A 16,834-nucleotide genomic window follows, 5' to 3' on the forward strand; every position below is an offset into this window, starting at 1 on the left:
TTGTACTTGAACGTCCTGCTGTCCTATTAAAATATTTTTTTATTAAAGTATTATATTAGCCTAATATAAAAACTACTTTTAGAAACCTATCTATTTAAATTATACAACAAAAATGTTTTCAAATGATTTTCATGTAATAAATAAAAAAAAATCCATTATTTTAATGACATTGATAATTGTAATTAAAACTGACATTAAAATTGTAATTTTAATGGCATTGTAATTTATCTAAATTAACTTAAAGTTTAACTAAACTGACCTTTGCGCATATATTGAAATCATAATACAATAAACAGACCCGTTACTTACTGTAACAACTAATTTTATCAGTCATTCGGCATTCTTCCTAATTTTGTTAATTTGAACCTACCCCTGCAGGAAAATGCATGGGCTATTCCAGTCGGTGATGTAAGGATCTGTCGACGGGACTTTCCCATTGCACTAATCTACAGAGGGGTGCTGTGGGTCGTCAGTAACCAGCGTGGCAGCCGTTGTTTAGGTGTCCTGCCTTTTTTTTTTACTGGGATAGGTATGTGAAATTTTACTAGATTTACTGCATCAGTATCTCAGGTCTAGATGGAGATATTTTTACGAGTTTTATAATTTGTATTACAAACGACAGACAAACAGCTTAAGCTAAATTGCTAGCTAACTTAGCTTATTTGTAATTGTGTTATGCTGCCTCCTCTCAGAACAACAAGCTTATTACTGACCATTAGTGCTCTTAAAAAGACACTATATTTGAATGTGGACGAAGGATCTAAAATAATCTATCAAAATAAACATACCGTCAGCTATAAAGAATTTAAGTAAGTTAATACTCAGTTGTTGACAGTTAGCTTGTGGGCTGCTCAGCTTATGTTAACGCAGTTAGCAGAACAAACTCATAACCACAGTCGTATAGTTTGTTTGTCTTAAAAGTAAGTTGTTTAAAATAAACCAAAAGTCATTGTGGTTTATATTGACATGGTTGCCGTATGACTTTTCGTCAGTCTTTTTTTATAGCTCATGTAACTTATTCGTATAATGCTTGCTGAACGTTTTTCACTAATGTAGAAGCCTAACGAGCAATATGTCTCTTCTATTTCAGTTTTAATATCACAGAATTGTCAAAATGTCTAGCAAAAGGGCTAAGGGGAAAACCACCAAAAAGCGCCCCCAGCGGGCCACGTCAAACGTGTTTGCCATGTTCGACCAGTCCCAGATCCAGGAATTCAAAGAAGCCTTCAACATGATCGATCAGAACCGTGATGGCTTCATTGATAAGGAGGATCTACATGATATGTTGGCTTCATTAGGTAAGGACAATATAAAGTTGGCAAAGCAGAAAGGTTAAATCTTTTATCCTACCCAGTTTCCTAATGGACTTCACTTTTCTTCACCTTTTTTCACATAAATACTATAAAAAATATTAGCATAAACTGAGCTCTAAATAAAACTGTTTTTGCCCATATTATATTTTGAATAGTATTTATAGAGTTCTGGAAAGGTTAAAGAGAACTCCTAATCAGGTACAAACTTTGTCTTTAGAAAATCAATATATTGCAAGTCATTTAGAGAGTTTTATGGCATTCTTTTTTTTCCACCTGTGTGAGTTTCTTTCTTCTGCAGAACACAAGAATATGTTTTGAACGGTTGATTTCCCCCCCCCCCCATACTATGAAAGTCAAAAGGTATTGTCAAATGTTTCAAGCGATTAATCGCATCCAAAATAAAAGTTTGTTTACATATGTGCACACTGTGTATATTTTATGTATATATAAATACACACATATGCATGTATATATTTTGAAAATATTTACATGCATTTTCATATAATTGATATTATTTAGAATAATTTTAATATATAAACATATTTTTCTTAAATGTGTATTTGTGTATATAATAAATATACACAGTACACACACATTATGTAAACACAAACTTTTATTTTGAATGCGATTAATCGTTTGACAGCACTAAAATGTTTATTTACCAACATTCTTCAAAATATCATCTTTTGTGCTCGGCAGAATAGAGAAACTGATAGAGGTTTGGAATTTTCATTTTTGGGTGAACTATCTCTTTAAAAGCTACATTTAATCAAATACAAACTGCCATTTCATTGTTAGGTAAGAACCCCACAGATGAATACCTCGAGGCGATGATGAATGAAGCCCCTGGTCCCATTAACTTCACCATGTTCCTCACAATGTTTGGAGAGAAGCTTAATGGCACAGATCCTGAGGATGTTATCAAAAACGCATTTGCATGTTTTGATGAGGAAGGGACGGGTAAGCATGAACAAACCACTGAAATAAAATAGCAAGTAACACTGGTGATCTGTATTAGTCTGAAGTACCAAAATTAGAGGAATATATGCTGTATTTGATAAACATTTGTTAGGTCATTAATATTCAGGTTGCCTCATTTGTCCTAGGTTTTATTCAGGAGGACTACCTGAGGGAGCTCTTGACCACTATGGGAGACAGGTTCACAGACGAAGAAGTAGATGAGCTGTTTAGAGAGGCCCCTATTGACAAGAAAGGAAACTTCAACTACGTAGAATTTACACGCATCCTGAAACACGGTGCTAAAGATAAGGATGATTAGGACAAGGCCAAACACTACTGAAACTAATGAAAACTACACTGTAACACTACAACATGTTTAATTGTCTTCTTTTCCCCACATTCATGGGCTAGTGCAAAGGGATACATTCATCAGCAAGGCAAAATCATTTGACTCTTCTGGACCTTCTCTTAAACAGTCTAAGTAGACTTGTACATAACTATGAAATAAATAGACATGTAATCTGTGGTAAACCTCAAAGTGAATGAATGCTGTTCTGGTATGTAAATGTTGAGAAATAAATTCCGGAATTATTCAATGTAGCCTGGAGTTGCTGGATATTTACACTGTTATAACCAATTTGAAATAAGTTATCAAATTTTCATTACAGAATGTGGGACATTTTATGAAAAAAAAAAAAAAAAAGTTTAAAATTTCTCCCAACATTTTTTACCATTACATTTTTTTTTTTTTAGGATTTTAGCATTTACATTCATAATATCATTAAAACCTAGAAAATATAGGATTTTACAAAACAGGACAAATTGCCAAAGATTTACCGAGATGACACAAAAGTTTTCTTCAAATGTTTAATTTCTCTCAATAACTTCACAACAGCATTTGAGACAGAAATTGATGGGGAAAACCACCAGTGGTTTGAAGCACCCTGAGATTTAATCATGATAAAAACAAAACAAGGACTATCAATTCTGAAATCTTTTACTTCGCACAAGTTCACTCTTTTCATAAATAGAACATTTTTTTCCAAACGTTTTACTGCACAAAACTAATTTATTGAATTAGATAATTTGTTATATCCTTTAAAAGGATATTCTTCCAGCACCATTTTTTTATTTTTGATCAAAATAAGACTATAAATCCAACATCTGTCAGGCTAGATAACAAAGTTTAAAGAGAGAACAGTGTGGTCCAGATGGTCAAAACTCCTTAAACCTAGCCATAAGTATTTCCAAAAATTAACATGAATAATCTAAACTCGTAAGAAAACGATTTCAAAATGTTTCGAATGCTGCCTGCTCTTCTCTGCATGACAGGTGCATGTGTAGGTTGTGGGGTGTAGGCGAACTGCAGGACCACCTCCAGTGCCAAAGCTCTCAGTGAGGTTCTTCATTTGCAGCACCAGTAACTACTGATGTCAGGAGTCTTACTTCATGATCAATCTGCTAAGGCTAAGTTTTTTGTCTGAATCTTAGCCAAGTGATCTGATATTCCAGCTTCAATTTTGTCACACTGAGCTAAGAACCCCTGAGCATGAGGAAAATAAAGAAAACAACCTTTAAGACATGAAATCAAATAACGGTCATGGGTATGTTAAAGTCTAAGGTACTTAATTAAAACACAATATTAAAGGAATAGTTCACCCAAAAATTAAAATTTACATCCAATAACATAAATGGGTTTGTTTCTTCATCAGAACAGATTTGGAGGAATTTAGCATTACATCACTTGCTCACCAATGGATCCTCTGCAGTAAATGGGTGCCGTCAGGATAAAGAGTCCAAACAGCTAATAAAAACATCACAATCGTCCACACAACTCCAGTCCATTCAATCATGTTTGTAAGAGAAAACTCCATTATTATGATGTTTTCAACTTGCTCTCTTGCTTTCTGCAACATTCTCCAGGAAAAATTAATCTAGTCTTAATCAGAAGAGAAATATGCACAGATCAAGCATTGCTTACAAGTGAAAACAGTCCAAAACGGTTATAAACAAATATGTTGGTTGATTTTGATGCGAGAGGACAACAGAGGATAGACTTTTTCACTGTATGGATCATGGACTGGTATTTTGGCCAGAAGTGACGGTGGAAAGTTAAAACATCTTAATGATTGATTTGTTTCTTACAAACATGTACCTTTTCACTTCACAAGGACTGGAGTCGTGTGGATTATTGTGATGTTTTTATCAGCTGTTTGGACTCTCATTCAATGCAGATGATCTATAGCAAGTGAACAAAATCATCTCCATCTCAGATGGCCCGAGGGTCAGTAAATTTTCAGCAAATTTAAATTGTGTGTAAACTATTCCTTTAATAAGTCATAATCATACCTGAACACTTTTCACAAGTCCTTTTTTCTTCATCCTGCAATCACTAAAACTCTCAGGGAAGCTCTGTAAATAATTAATATAAAGAGGCACAAATAAACTTTACTGAGCAACGGAAGCAGCAAAATATTTTCTTCCTTGTTCTTCCTATCGTACATAGTGTAATACAATGCATTTACAAAATAGGTGAGGTGAATTTTCATTTCATGCCTACTTTAAGAAACAATATAACAACAACGAAAAACAATTACCATTCCATCTATTTCCTCTAGGATTTTCATGAACTGCTCAGAGGCAATTTTCACCCTGTGGTCCAGTTTGTTAAGAGCCTCTGCTTGCAACTCTTTTGCAAGAAAACCCTGTAAATAATCCATTAAATTATGAAATTACCATATTGCCAAGCCTATTATAACACGTACAGTGTTCAAGAAGAAAAATACAGAAATTATCCATATTTCACATACATTCTTCAGTCCTGTGAGTTCACCATCCACCTTCTCAAGCTTCTTAGCAGTTTGTTCCACTGACTTTTCAATGTCTTTGAGCTTTTTAAGTTCAGCTTCCTCCTCCGGGCTGTTCTGTAAAAACAAAGCAGCTTGTCAGACTCAGAAATCATTACAGTTCTATCTGTATGAATTAATGAACGGCACATTTTACCCTCTTTCCAATCATCATCAGTTTACAACCCTGCTTTATTCCAAAGCTGGACAGAGGCTCCTCCATCTCCTTCAGTGATTTCCCTACCGCCAGAACAACATAACATTACAATTCCAGTGATCCAGATATTCTTACATCCAACAATACACTGTTACTGTTGCACTGGCACAGAATAATGATGCTTTTATTTCAAAAACTGCATCGTTCTATTGAGTTTAATGATAATTACTGTAGTTTATACCCAAAACACAGGTGTCCATTTACAGTTGAGTAAATATAACGCATGAAGGGTATACTGTGTTACCTTTAAATATGACTTTCTGGGATGGTGCTGGTACTCCTGTGGCTTCTGTCAACGCCTCACACAAATCCTTTAACAGTGGTTCATGTCCATCCTGTGCTGTTAAAGTGATGCTGTGTTTGGTTGTGACTGGGACGAGAAGAAAAAGAAAAAAGACAGGCTTAATACTCAAAATGATTCAGAGAGCTAACTAGCACCGTTATTTGCAAATCCAGCATTGACATATACACATTAACTAACCGTAATTAGATTAAAATTAACCTGGAAACTCAAAATATACATTCTTAGCCTCAAAATTTAACTAATATTTGAATAAACGTCTGTGGTTTAGAGGGATGTGCAAATATTGGTACAGTAGCTAGCTTCAACACTGTCGTACCGTATAAAGCCTCAATAAAAATATCGACAGCATTTATTTTCGATACATCTTAATGTTTTAAAATATAAAAAGGTAGTCAGTTGTCTTTACCATAAGCAACTGTCACTGTCATAGCGTTCTCCGTCATATCGGCACACTATTAGCTAACGCTTCACAACTTTACAGCGCATACACATGCAACCGGAAGTGACGCGTGTTTACGCCACGCCCCTTTTCTGCGCCTCATCCATCTGTCCTTCTGTTTCATTGTATTTACCAAGAATAATAATAAGAATTCTGAAGGATTATATATATATATATATATATATATATATATATATATATATATATATATATATATATATTAATAGAAAACTGGGGTGTGTGATTTTTTTGTTTGTTTGTTTTGTTTAGAATGTCATTTTAGAATGTAAAAAAAAAAAAAAAAATACATTATGCAATTATTATTCATTTATACGCAGGAAAACCACACAAACATTTTGATCAAACTAAAAGCAAAAAAAACCTTGTTTTTTTTAATGTTGTAAATAATGCGACTGTGTAATACCTCTTGTTCAGTCTGCCTTTCTTCTGAAATGTGTTATTGCTGCATGAATAGCCTAAAATGTTTCCAAAAACCACCATTTATTGCATCTCTTACAGACTCCAGTGATGCATTTTACATTTCAGAATATTTCAGATCTTGATGTATAACAATAATGAAGTTTGTTATCAAGAAAACCAGGTCATTTTAATAATCCAAGCAATATTTGGACTAGTTCATGGCTGCTCCACGCAGGTTCTTCATTCACACTACCCAGAACTATGGACTTGATCAGTCTCAAAAATAATTCTGTCAACATTTCAACAAGATTCAGAGTCCAGAGTAAAGCGAGACACACTCCATATTAACAAGAGCATAGACATTAATATTAATTGGAAAATGCTAAATAATATTAAGAATAATATGTAATTAACAAGTTAACATGTAATTAGATGTTTTAATGTGTGTATTTTTTTGTAAAAAGAAAATCTCCATGCTCTAAAAAATATGTTTCTTCAATAACTCGACTTTCCCCAGCTGTTTGTATCTCATATCATCCAGAATTCTTTTTGTTTGGACATGCATTATAATGCAATATAAAGGTATGTTCAGATATAATGGAAAGTAGGTGATGCAAAATTCTGATTAATAAAGGGATATGCCAAGAGTTCTACTTGGATATCTAAAAACTGTAATCTCGTCTTTATGGAAATCAGGCGAACATGTTTACATGACCAAATTCTAAATAAACCTGGAAAATCAAGCTTCATGAGATCATGTTAAACATTAAACTGAAGTTACAATGCCATGTGCTAGACTGGGCAATGACTATAACACAATATGTTCAATACCATCAGCACAAGAAAAACTTCCTCCACCAGCTGTAAACAAAACACTGATCAGAGAACAGATTCTTATGTGGCAGGGATCTGTGGTAGGCCAAACTCATCCACCAGAACGCCATCCTGAGAGATACAGATATGCACTGAGTAAATCACAAAGACGAATAATAATGAATACGAATATTTTCTCATTGACCATTTAAAAAATGTAATCTGCACCTTATTGGTTTTAGTGTCGCTGGGCATTCCTTCAGGAATGGAGGGTGCAGACGAGGCTTCATCCAAGTAAGAGCTGTCATCATCCAGCAGTAACTCATCTCCCAGAGCATCCAGCTCTGCAACAGAGAAAAAAGTGAAGCTCTAAACTCCATACACACACACACACACACAAATTACCTGCTTCTAGTTCATCCTCATCGATCTCTGGTGTGCCATAGCTGCGACTGAGAGCTTCCTGCACCTCGTTGGCCTCCTCCATCATGTCTTCCAGTTGATCCTGCAGGTCCTATCAGTCACAAAGATTGGTCATGAAAAGTGTACCTTATTTACCACTGATCATCAATCAAAAATACAGCTTAAAAACAGCCAATATCAAAATGATTGGTGTATCTACTTCAATCTGATCCATTTTCACTTGTTTATATGCTTTCTTCATTTCTTTTGCTCCAATCTTCATAGCCTCCACCTACAAAAGAATAAAATATCTTTAGAATCTAACTATTAAAATGACAAATTTAAAATCCAATAATAATACATTATAATATGTATTTTATTATTGATAATATGGACACCAGCAAAACAGAATTACATTTTACAAAGTAAAAAAAACCTAAAATTATATATATATAATAAATAAATAAATAAAATATTTTTTTTTATGAATTAATAGTGCTGGGAATAATATGGACAACAGTAAAGCTAAATAACAAGACTTTACTGTTGTTTTTGTGTCCCTTAAAGACTGGATTGTATAGTTGGCTTGTTCCATATTAAATGACTGTTGGGAAAGCTGATCTCTTTGTCCTTCATACCTGCATAATACAGTGAAAAGAAAAGCAAAAACAGAATTTAACATTGTTATTATAAAACATTTTCATCACTTCTATCCTTTTCCGATTTGAAATGAAAACAATCTTAGATATTGAAATACACATTTCACACATTGCAAACGAATATTAGTGCAGGGAAAAACTCACATTCTCTTTTGTTTCAGCACTCTTATCGCCTTCTGTTTCACTGTATTCTGTAAAAAGAGTGTTCATCTCATGCTTACACAACTGTGTATGATTTATAGTGGGATCCAAAAATTTGAGACCACTTTGAAAATCTGGGATTCAAAATCCCCAAAATTTTAATAAAGTAAATTTGTGAACTTGTGAACTTCTAAAGGTCAGATGATACACAAGGTGCTCTTTGGATCATCGGGTTTGACATAAACTTGTGGAGTTAATAAAGCTGAAATATAATATATATGTCAATGACAACATTCTCAATGACACTAAATTTACACTGATTTGAATGCGGCTATCAGAGGGAGGACATACAAACTAAGATGTTAATTTTTCAATTAAAAATTTATAATATTATTTGTAATGAAAACAAAGGATCTTTTGGATCTCACTGTACAGCTGCCTTTATAAAATGAGAGATTGCATTATTGCATGTTGACATGATTTCAACTCAAGTCTCTGATGCTCACTTTTGAGGGTCCATCCCTCATCTTTTTCATCTGGTCCTTATACTTCATTAGCTCTGCATCGATTCTCGCTATTTTCTTATCGACTGACTCGATCCTCGTATCCACCTATAACGGGAACAGCACACAGCATCCACAGTACATCCATGTCTGAAATGCAAACACCAATCAGGATGCTGCACTCATGTTCTGGGAGACAGTCACAACAATACACTACTTACATTGCCTATGCAGTCAGAAAGGTTAGGATTAGGCGTTTGTTTGCTCCGTCCGAAAATTCGGTTCATTTTTAAACGGGACTATGACAAATATTTGCTTTGTTAAAGGATTTAAATGCTGAACAGAGAGAGCTTGTTCCGGTTGGTTGGAGAAAACACACCATAATAAAAGTCACTGTTTAGGATTATTATTGGTTCCCACAGGTAAAGCTTTAGAAATTCGGTGCTTCCTATGTAGGCAATAGCTGTATGTGCAATAGCTCATTTTCCCCTTGAAAATTCGTCTCCCCCCGAAATAAAGATATCATATCTAAATGTATGTTAATTATTGCCACTGGCTACTATTACTAGTAAATATACTTTTTTTTTTTTTTTATAATTATTTTTTCCATTTTAATTTTCACACTCACACACACACACACACACACACACACACACTCACACACACACACATATATTATTCTAACAACATTCAGTAGGCTACACTTTCATGTTGGTATAACCATAATGATCTGATTTATCCCCAAATTTACCCCCATTCCAGTCAGGAAAGATGGTAGGCAAGTACAATTAAAAAAAAAATATGAAGTGTGTAAGTACAGACAAGTCATTTTCTCTCGAAATATATTTGTGATTACACATCTCACAGAGTCCATGTAAATTAATTGTATATGCTCCTTCTTTAGGGCTGTTCTAACAAATGTTTCACAGTCTCAGAGTGACCTTGAAGAGCTATGTTTATCCATTAATGTCTACCATGGCAACGTTAACACTTCATTAGACTCACCAAGAACTAGAGTACTGATAGTTTCTGAAAAGTGTTAATGTGCACATAGCCTAATCTGACAGTACTGGACAACTGTAAAAATAAAAATAAAACAACAACAACAACAACAAAAAACTGCAATTTTCTGTTCCTTGAAGCCATCGTTTTAAGTTGCAAAGCATGGTGTATGAAAAATAATTAACGCATCTTTACAGGGACTGTTCAAAAAATGTAAATTCTGCCATCATTTATTCATCTTCATATTGTTCTAAAGTGAGGAATTTAGTATATCCACTTATACTGTATTTGGAAATGAGCATTTGGTCTACTAAAGATCTCTTTTGTTGTTCCATGATAGAATGAAATCAGAGTTAAAACACTTTTGATGAAGTAAACATTTATATAAAAAGAGAAAATCTTTTTTTCTTCTTCTCTAAATTAAGACTATAGTATAGACGCAGTGTCCATTGATTCCAAGCCTTTCTCTATGTCGTATCTGAGATGTTCTCAATATACTGACAAGCATCAAAGGTGTGGAAAAAAAGAATTTGTCTCTTGCTGTTTGAAATAGGCTATAAGATGCACAATAGGTTGCCATGGCGATACTGCCTTTGTTACGTGGTTAGGCTTCTTTCGTCTGGCTTTGTTGTCTTGAATGATTTTTTGGACACATTCAGTCGTGATGGATGAAAACCCCATAATTGACATCTTTGAACTGAACATGACTCATCTCAACACTGATTCTTACAGTTTAATTTATTGACAATATAATTTTCAAATACAGGTAATATTATACAAGCAAGGTACAACTGATGGCATAGCAAAGCTCATTTCATTTGATTTCAAATTATTTTTTTTCTCTCCAAAAATTGCACATATTGAAACACAAGCTGAGAAAGAAAACTTGCTAACACATTCAAAATGTGCCGTGATATAATAGTGTATAAGCACATTACTGAAAATAAAGTGGATTTTACAGAAGCTTCTCTCACTCTGTCTGCGCTTCATTGTCCTATATATACCAGAATAAAGCATCTAAGATGACCAGATATTTGCAATAATGTCATATATATTGATTTACAAAAAACCAAAGGCACAAAGGGCATTACATTTTTCAAAATAATTTTGCAATTCCTAGTACTGTTGAGGCAATAGAGCACTAATGATGTCATAATATATATATATATATATATATTTGACGAGTGAATCTTAGTCACACACACCCAAGGAACAAAGCAACAGTAAAAGATTACATTTTTACGAACGTCAAGACAATATATATTGCCTTCACAACCTAAAGGCAACATTACTAATACTTACAAAAATCAACTGTTACATCAATAATATCAAAAACAATGTACGTTTGAACTATTTTCTACTTTACCACAGAAATGATTTTGTATTTTCTTTTCATCATAAATTGTATTTACATAAACATTACTCAAAGATTCCCACATTTTCATTGTCAAACATGCAATAGAGATGTACATCTTTTTTGTTGGTCTAGAGAAATGATAATATACTGTATTAAGCACAAACAACCAAAGTAGATTCAGTCCTTTAGTGTGTTGTTTTAAAGCCCTATTCCCAAAAACAACATAAAAATCCTTAGACTCCCTCTAAGGCAACTTAGATACATAATCCTTCATAATCCTTTTCAGATGTAATCCTTCAATCTAAATCAAATACAGAGAATATAAAGCATTTATCAGACAGTAAGCAGTTCTGAAAGCACTACACTCACTTTGCTCAAACTGCTGTAGATTTTTTTTTTTTTTTTTTTTACTTTTCCACCATTACAGGTATATAGTTTCCTGAGTGATAATTATGTGACACTGCGGATTAATATACATTGATATATATATATATATATATATATCATACAAAGCTGTAAATTAGAATTAAAATATGGTGCCTAATATATTATATATCCCAAAGGACCTTATTACGCAAAAGGATCTTTAAGCATGACATTTGATTGTGAGGGACCAGATTTTAATCATGCATCTTCTTTGGCCAATAGACATTCAAAAAAACAATAAACAAAGGTTTGAATGAGGTGATGCACTGTAAAAAAAAAAAGATAATATTTTAATGGACAAAAACTGGTGATTTGTTCATGGTAATTCCCTTACTATATACCAGGAAAAACTGTGATAATGGGACATTTAATTTCAGTAGGTTGGTGTTTTAACATTAAATCAGTTAGTAAAATATAATGTATGGGTTTTTACTTTAAACTTAAAAGTTTTATAGTCATTTTTTTGTAGTGTACTATAAAAATATGAATATGGAAATACGAAACAAAACAATGATTTTGCTAAAAGATCCCCTTTTGCTCTAACAATAGTTAGCCCATTTTTCTAAACGTAAAGGGCACAATCTATTCCTCAGATGGTGGTGGTGATCTGTGTCAGTCCCAGGTCATTTGAGTCCTCTCGACCATGAAAGGAAGACAGCTCCACGGCTAGTCATACAGGTCGACCTTGCCCCCCGTCCCCTTTGGCCTGTGGTGGGCACGTGTGCTCACGAAGAGTGCTTCTGACCCGACTGACGCCATGTCTGTCCCTCGTGGTCCGACCTGGACAGCAGAAGTCCCTGAAGCAGCGTTTGAAGTTCTCATCAAGGAACGCATACAGGATGGGGTTCAGGCTGCTGTTGGTGTATCCCAGCGCCACACAGAAGAAGTAGGCGGCCATGACCGCAGTGGTCTCCGGCACTCCGGGCGCAAGAGCTTTGACTAGGATGAAGATGTGTATGGGCGTCCAGCACACCACAAACACAGCCACAACAACCAGCACTAGACGGGTAATGCGTCTCAGGTTGCGGTCTTTCTCCCGGGAGCCCGACAGCAGACGTACGCTCTTGAGACGCAGGACCATGAGCGTGTAGCACACCGTGATGATGAGGAGAGGAGCCACAAAGGCAAAGATGAAGACGCAGATCTTCATCAATGTATCCCAGTAGATATACGGGTCTGGAAACTGCAGAGCACATTCTGTAGTGCCTGCAGAAGAAATATAACAACAGCGGTTAATTATTCATCAGAAGTGAGGACAGCTTAATCATCTGTGCTGTAATGAAGCCACTGTGGGATGGAACAATAAATACATTAGGATAGAGTAGAGAACTCACAGTCCCATCATTTACTCTAAGATATTTTGGATTTCTTCCTAAATGATAATTAGATATTACTGCTGATTATAATACATTGATTTATAGATAGATAGATAGAAAATAAGTATTTTAAATTTCAATAATGTTTGACAATATTACAGTAATTGTACTTTTACTGTTTACGCGGCCATGCATTATTATAATTTTTCTGTCTTGTTTTGTCGTTATCACGACTTAATTTTCTCGTGATCTCGACATAACGGAAGTTGTTTTGTCGTTATCACGACTTAATTTTCTCGTGATCTCGACATAACGGAAGTTGTTTTGTCGTTATCACGACTTAATTTTCTCGTGATCTCGACATAACGAAAGTTGTTTTGTCGTTATCACGACTTAATTTTCTCGTGATCTCGACATAACGAAAGTTGTTTTGTCGTTTTAAGTCGTGATAACGACAAAACAACTTTCGTTATGTCGAGATCACGAGAAAATTAAGTCGTGATCACGAGAAAACAAGACAGAAAAATTATAATAATACATGGCCGCTTAGAACTTCCGTACATAAGAGAGTTCTTTCAAAATAATTTTTAAAATCCTACCGACTTTTGAATGGTAGTGTGTTTATCATTCATGCCTACCATTGTTTGTTTGAGTGCTCCCAAGAACCATTGCAGGGATTCCAGCAGCCGAGGACAGCACCCAGATGAGGATGTTTATGATCTTAGCTTTCATCGGTGTCCGGAAGTCCAGGGCCTTGACGGGGTGGCAGACGGCCACATAGCGGTCCACACTCATCATGGTCAAGGTGAAAATACTAGTAAACATGTTATAGTAATCGATGGAGATGAACACCTTACACACCACCTCTCCAAACGGCCAGGAGTTCAGCAGATAATCTGTGCTTTGAAAGGGCATGGTGGTGGTTACCAAGGCATCTGCAACAGCCAGGTTGAAGATGTAGATGTTTGTCGCGGTTTTCATTTTAGTGTATCTGTTGGGAAAATCAATTGAGCCAGACAGCGTCAAAATTTATAAAACACAACCCATCAGTGTGATAAATTCATGTATGAGATTGCTTTCAGACTGTATGACAAATAAACTGACAGCAAATTCCCAAACGTCACCAAAAATTTCGCTTTCACTGGTTGTATAAAGACATTATATATAATTCACATCTTAAACCCATCAATTTTTGTGATTATATTTGCAGTATGACAGCTTGTGCTGTGATATATTTATTCAACAAGCACAAACTTTGCAGTTTTTTTTATCTCAAATGTCTCAAAAACCTCATATTGCATCTTTACACAACACAGAAATGCCATATACATAACTGCCCCGTTTTAGTATGACTTTTATTCGTCTATACACAGAATGTGAGCAGACACAGTCCTTGCTCAAAGCAGAATATATTTACTGTATGTCAAGGTAATTTTGACTGCTTTGTGCATTCATATTTCAGTCCACCGAGGGGAGCTAAACTGCCGAATTGGACATGAACCCTTCACTAAATGTTTTCTATAAAACAGGTATTTCGTCCAAACTATCCCATCAGAAACGTTTCATGTGACTGTTTATAAATAAACTCTATTAAAAATGAGATAAATATTCTCAAAATTATATTTAAAGACACGCGTATGATAACCAATGCAGGGCAATCTTAGGACAATGCAGTTTCTTACCTGATAATGACATACATCACCAGGCAGTTTCCCACTAGTCCTACAATAAACACCACGGAATACACGGCAGTGATGATCGGAATAAGAGGAGACATGGTTTCCTGCTCGTTCGTCCAGCTTTCATTCAGTGAATAGTTATAAATGTCCGAGACAGCAGACTGCCATGTGAAGTTGGGTAAACACTTCTCGGGGTGCGATGAGGGGCATTTGTCCTCCTTAAAAATCTGCACCACGTTGCTGTCCATCGTCTGTTCATTTGCAAAATGAGAGCAAATGTCTAATTTGCAAATGAAAAAGTTCAGTCGCTTTAGAATACAGCTTATTAAAACAGTAAAATAATCATCAGAATTAACTAAATGAATAAATAAACGATGGATATTGATGCTGACAGCTTTTAACAACAAAATAGTTGAATGTGTGTTTGTTAAAAAATATATACACTGCATGCTGAAAACTACGTAAAACGGAAAAATGTCTGTCGCACAGTTGGTAAAATATCCAATATAAAAGTCTTACCTTATTATAAACTGCAAACCGCTCATTTAAATTGAAAATCCCAAGGTTTTAAAACAACAATGATGTCTGTGCGCAATGCGTTGATTTCTTTGGCCCGCTCCTATTCAACTGATGACTGACTGCCACCTCACGAGAGCAGCTGCCTCCGCCGCGCGAGCGTCCCGTATTACATCAGATCTCATGTGACGGTCTCCATCTGAAACACTCCTTTAAGCAGCTCTAGTGTCTCACTGCGACTCCTCGCCTATATCGGCAGCAATGAAGTTGTCTTCTAAATGTGATAAATGTCTTGAAAACATAAGCCACTTCTGTCGGTTAAATAGTTGTAATGCTTCATGAGATGGCGCGCGCAAAACTTCATGTCTGGAGACATTTCACGCGCACACTGTCGCGAGAGAACTCAACAGGCAAGACCGCAGGTTCAATAAAGATAGCAGCAGGTGAAGTTCTCCAGAGTGAGTGGACATTATCTTTTATTCAAAGAGAGATGGGGAAAACTTGATTAGTTTTGTCAGAGAAGGATGTGCGTAATTCTGTGGGCGAGAGACGTATTTTAGGGTAAAGGATTAAGGAATGATGGCGTGTGATGGTCTTCTGACATGAAGAGGCAACGTCCATCTGTCTTGTTTTGTAGTAGCCCACCGTATAAATTCATGTGCATGTTCCATTTGGTGTTCAAACGGTTTCTGGGTAGAATATGGAACAGCTATTAATAACATTTGTTTATATTAGGCTACTAGAATTATTTAAACTTATTTAGCTTATTGACATAACATGTTTGTAGCTAATAATTTGATAAGAGACAACTTTCTTCAAAGTTTTGTCAAGTCTATGGGGTTTCAAAACATTTACATTTTTAAAAAAAATAACAGGCCTCACTCTAATACAGTAACCCATATTTTCTAAGTATTTCATTTATTAGCAGTAACTGGTGTTCAGCTATTAGGCCTGTTATTAAACAGTAACTTCTTTCTGGATAGCCTAATTCAATTCCTCACCATCCCAATTAATGCGGCAGGTGTCGTAGTTCAATATTCAGACTAGCGTCAGCATCCAAATTGACATACTGAATAATAGGGCCTACTTTTGAATATTATGACTTACTCTTTCACGTTCACTCTTTCACTGTTGTTCGCCTACTACCGTAATAGTAGCGATGCATAATCAGATGCAGTCAAGTTGATGTTTGAGTGGGTGTATAGTTGATTTTGTAATTAATCTATTTTCACTAGTTTCAGGCACATGTGCGAACCTGTTATGAACATCATCTGCGCCAAACAGCATGATCAGCCAATCACAGTGACTTGGAGGCACCACCTCCTCTCATGTGACTTTTCACCTGCCTTCACTCCCCCTCACATTCACAGAGAAGAGGCAAGAGAGATGCTGCCTACCTTGTTACCACTGGACAGTGTCACTTTACAACAGTAGGTGGTTTAGACTATTTGATTTCATGTTTCGTAATATTAGTTTTAAAAAGGGAAAAAAAAAAAAATCCCTAATATGGTGGTCTGCTTA

General features: G+C 35.3%; 4 protein-coding genes across 6 annotated transcripts; 1 reads left to right on the forward strand and 3 right to left on the reverse strand.

The window, feature by feature from the left end:
* The first annotated feature begins 435 nt into the window (after positions 1-435).
* On the forward strand, positions 436-2,872 carry LOC306881559 (myosin regulatory light chain 2, smooth muscle minor isoform). 2 transcript variants are annotated; one of them, XM_079435746.1, is made up of 5 exons: positions 444-529; positions 693-809; positions 1,091-1,298; positions 2,112-2,273; positions 2,420-2,872. In XM_079435746.1, the coding sequence occupies exons 3-5, from the start codon at positions 1,115-1,117 to the stop codon at positions 2,590-2,592; spliced, it is 519 nt and encodes a 172-aa protein (XP_079291872.1). In that variant the 5' UTR covers positions 444-529; positions 693-809; positions 1,091-1,114; the 3' UTR covers positions 2,593-2,872. The 2 variants fall into 2 exon arrangements, with proteins under 2 accessions (XP_079291871.1, XP_079291872.1); XM_079435745.1 differs by lacking the exon at positions 693-809 and having other exon boundaries at positions 436-529; positions 2,420-2,871.
* LOC306881558 (BAG family molecular chaperone regulator 1-like) lies at positions 2,635-6,149 on the reverse strand. Of its 2 annotated transcripts, XR_013785161.1 has the most exons (8): positions 6,047-6,149; positions 5,581-5,706; positions 5,277-5,359; positions 5,084-5,197; positions 4,871-4,978; positions 4,429-4,685; positions 4,026-4,212; positions 3,134-3,816 (listed from the first exon to the last, which is right to left on the reverse strand). XR_013785161.1 is itself a non-coding variant. In XM_079435744.1 (7 exons), the coding sequence occupies exons 1-7, from the start codon at positions 6,081-6,083 to the stop codon at positions 3,727-3,729; spliced, it is 621 nt and encodes a 206-aa protein (XP_079291870.1). In that variant the 5' UTR covers positions 6,084-6,149; the 3' UTR covers positions 2,635-3,726. The 2 variants fall into 2 exon arrangements, 1 of the variants encoding a protein (XP_079291870.1); XM_079435744.1 differs by lacking the exon at positions 4,026-4,212 and having other exon boundaries at positions 2,635-3,816; positions 4,623-4,685.
* Positions 6,150-6,566: 417 nt separating this feature from the next.
* Positions 6,567-9,397, reverse strand: LOC306880753 (charged multivesicular body protein 5-like). The gene is made up of 8 exons (XM_079434494.1): positions 9,239-9,397; positions 9,021-9,125; positions 8,518-8,564; positions 8,259-8,352; positions 7,935-8,006; positions 7,718-7,826; positions 7,541-7,656; positions 6,567-7,444 (listed from the first exon to the last, which is right to left on the reverse strand). Exons 1-8 carry the CDS (start codon positions 9,302-9,304, stop codon positions 7,394-7,396), a joined length of 660 nt encoding a protein of 219 aa, XP_079290620.1. The 5' UTR covers positions 9,305-9,397; the 3' UTR covers positions 6,567-7,393.
* A 3,075-nt stretch (positions 9,398-12,472) lies between these two features.
* LOC306881231 (delta-type opioid receptor-like) lies at positions 12,473-15,045 on the reverse strand (the record flags this gene model as incomplete). Its single annotated transcript, XM_079435225.1, has 3 exons — positions 12,473-13,008; positions 13,757-14,109; positions 14,801-15,045. 3 exons carry the CDS (start codon positions 15,043-15,045, stop codon positions 12,473-12,475), a joined length of 1,134 nt encoding a protein of 377 aa, XP_079291351.1.
* Positions 15,046-16,834: the final 1,789 nt, after the last annotated feature.

This window comes from Barbus barbus (assembly GCF_936440315.1).
Source record: "Barbus barbus genome assembly, chromosome: 15".
Classification (NCBI taxonomy): Eukaryota; Metazoa; Chordata; class Actinopteri; order Cypriniformes; family Cyprinidae; genus Barbus; species Barbus barbus.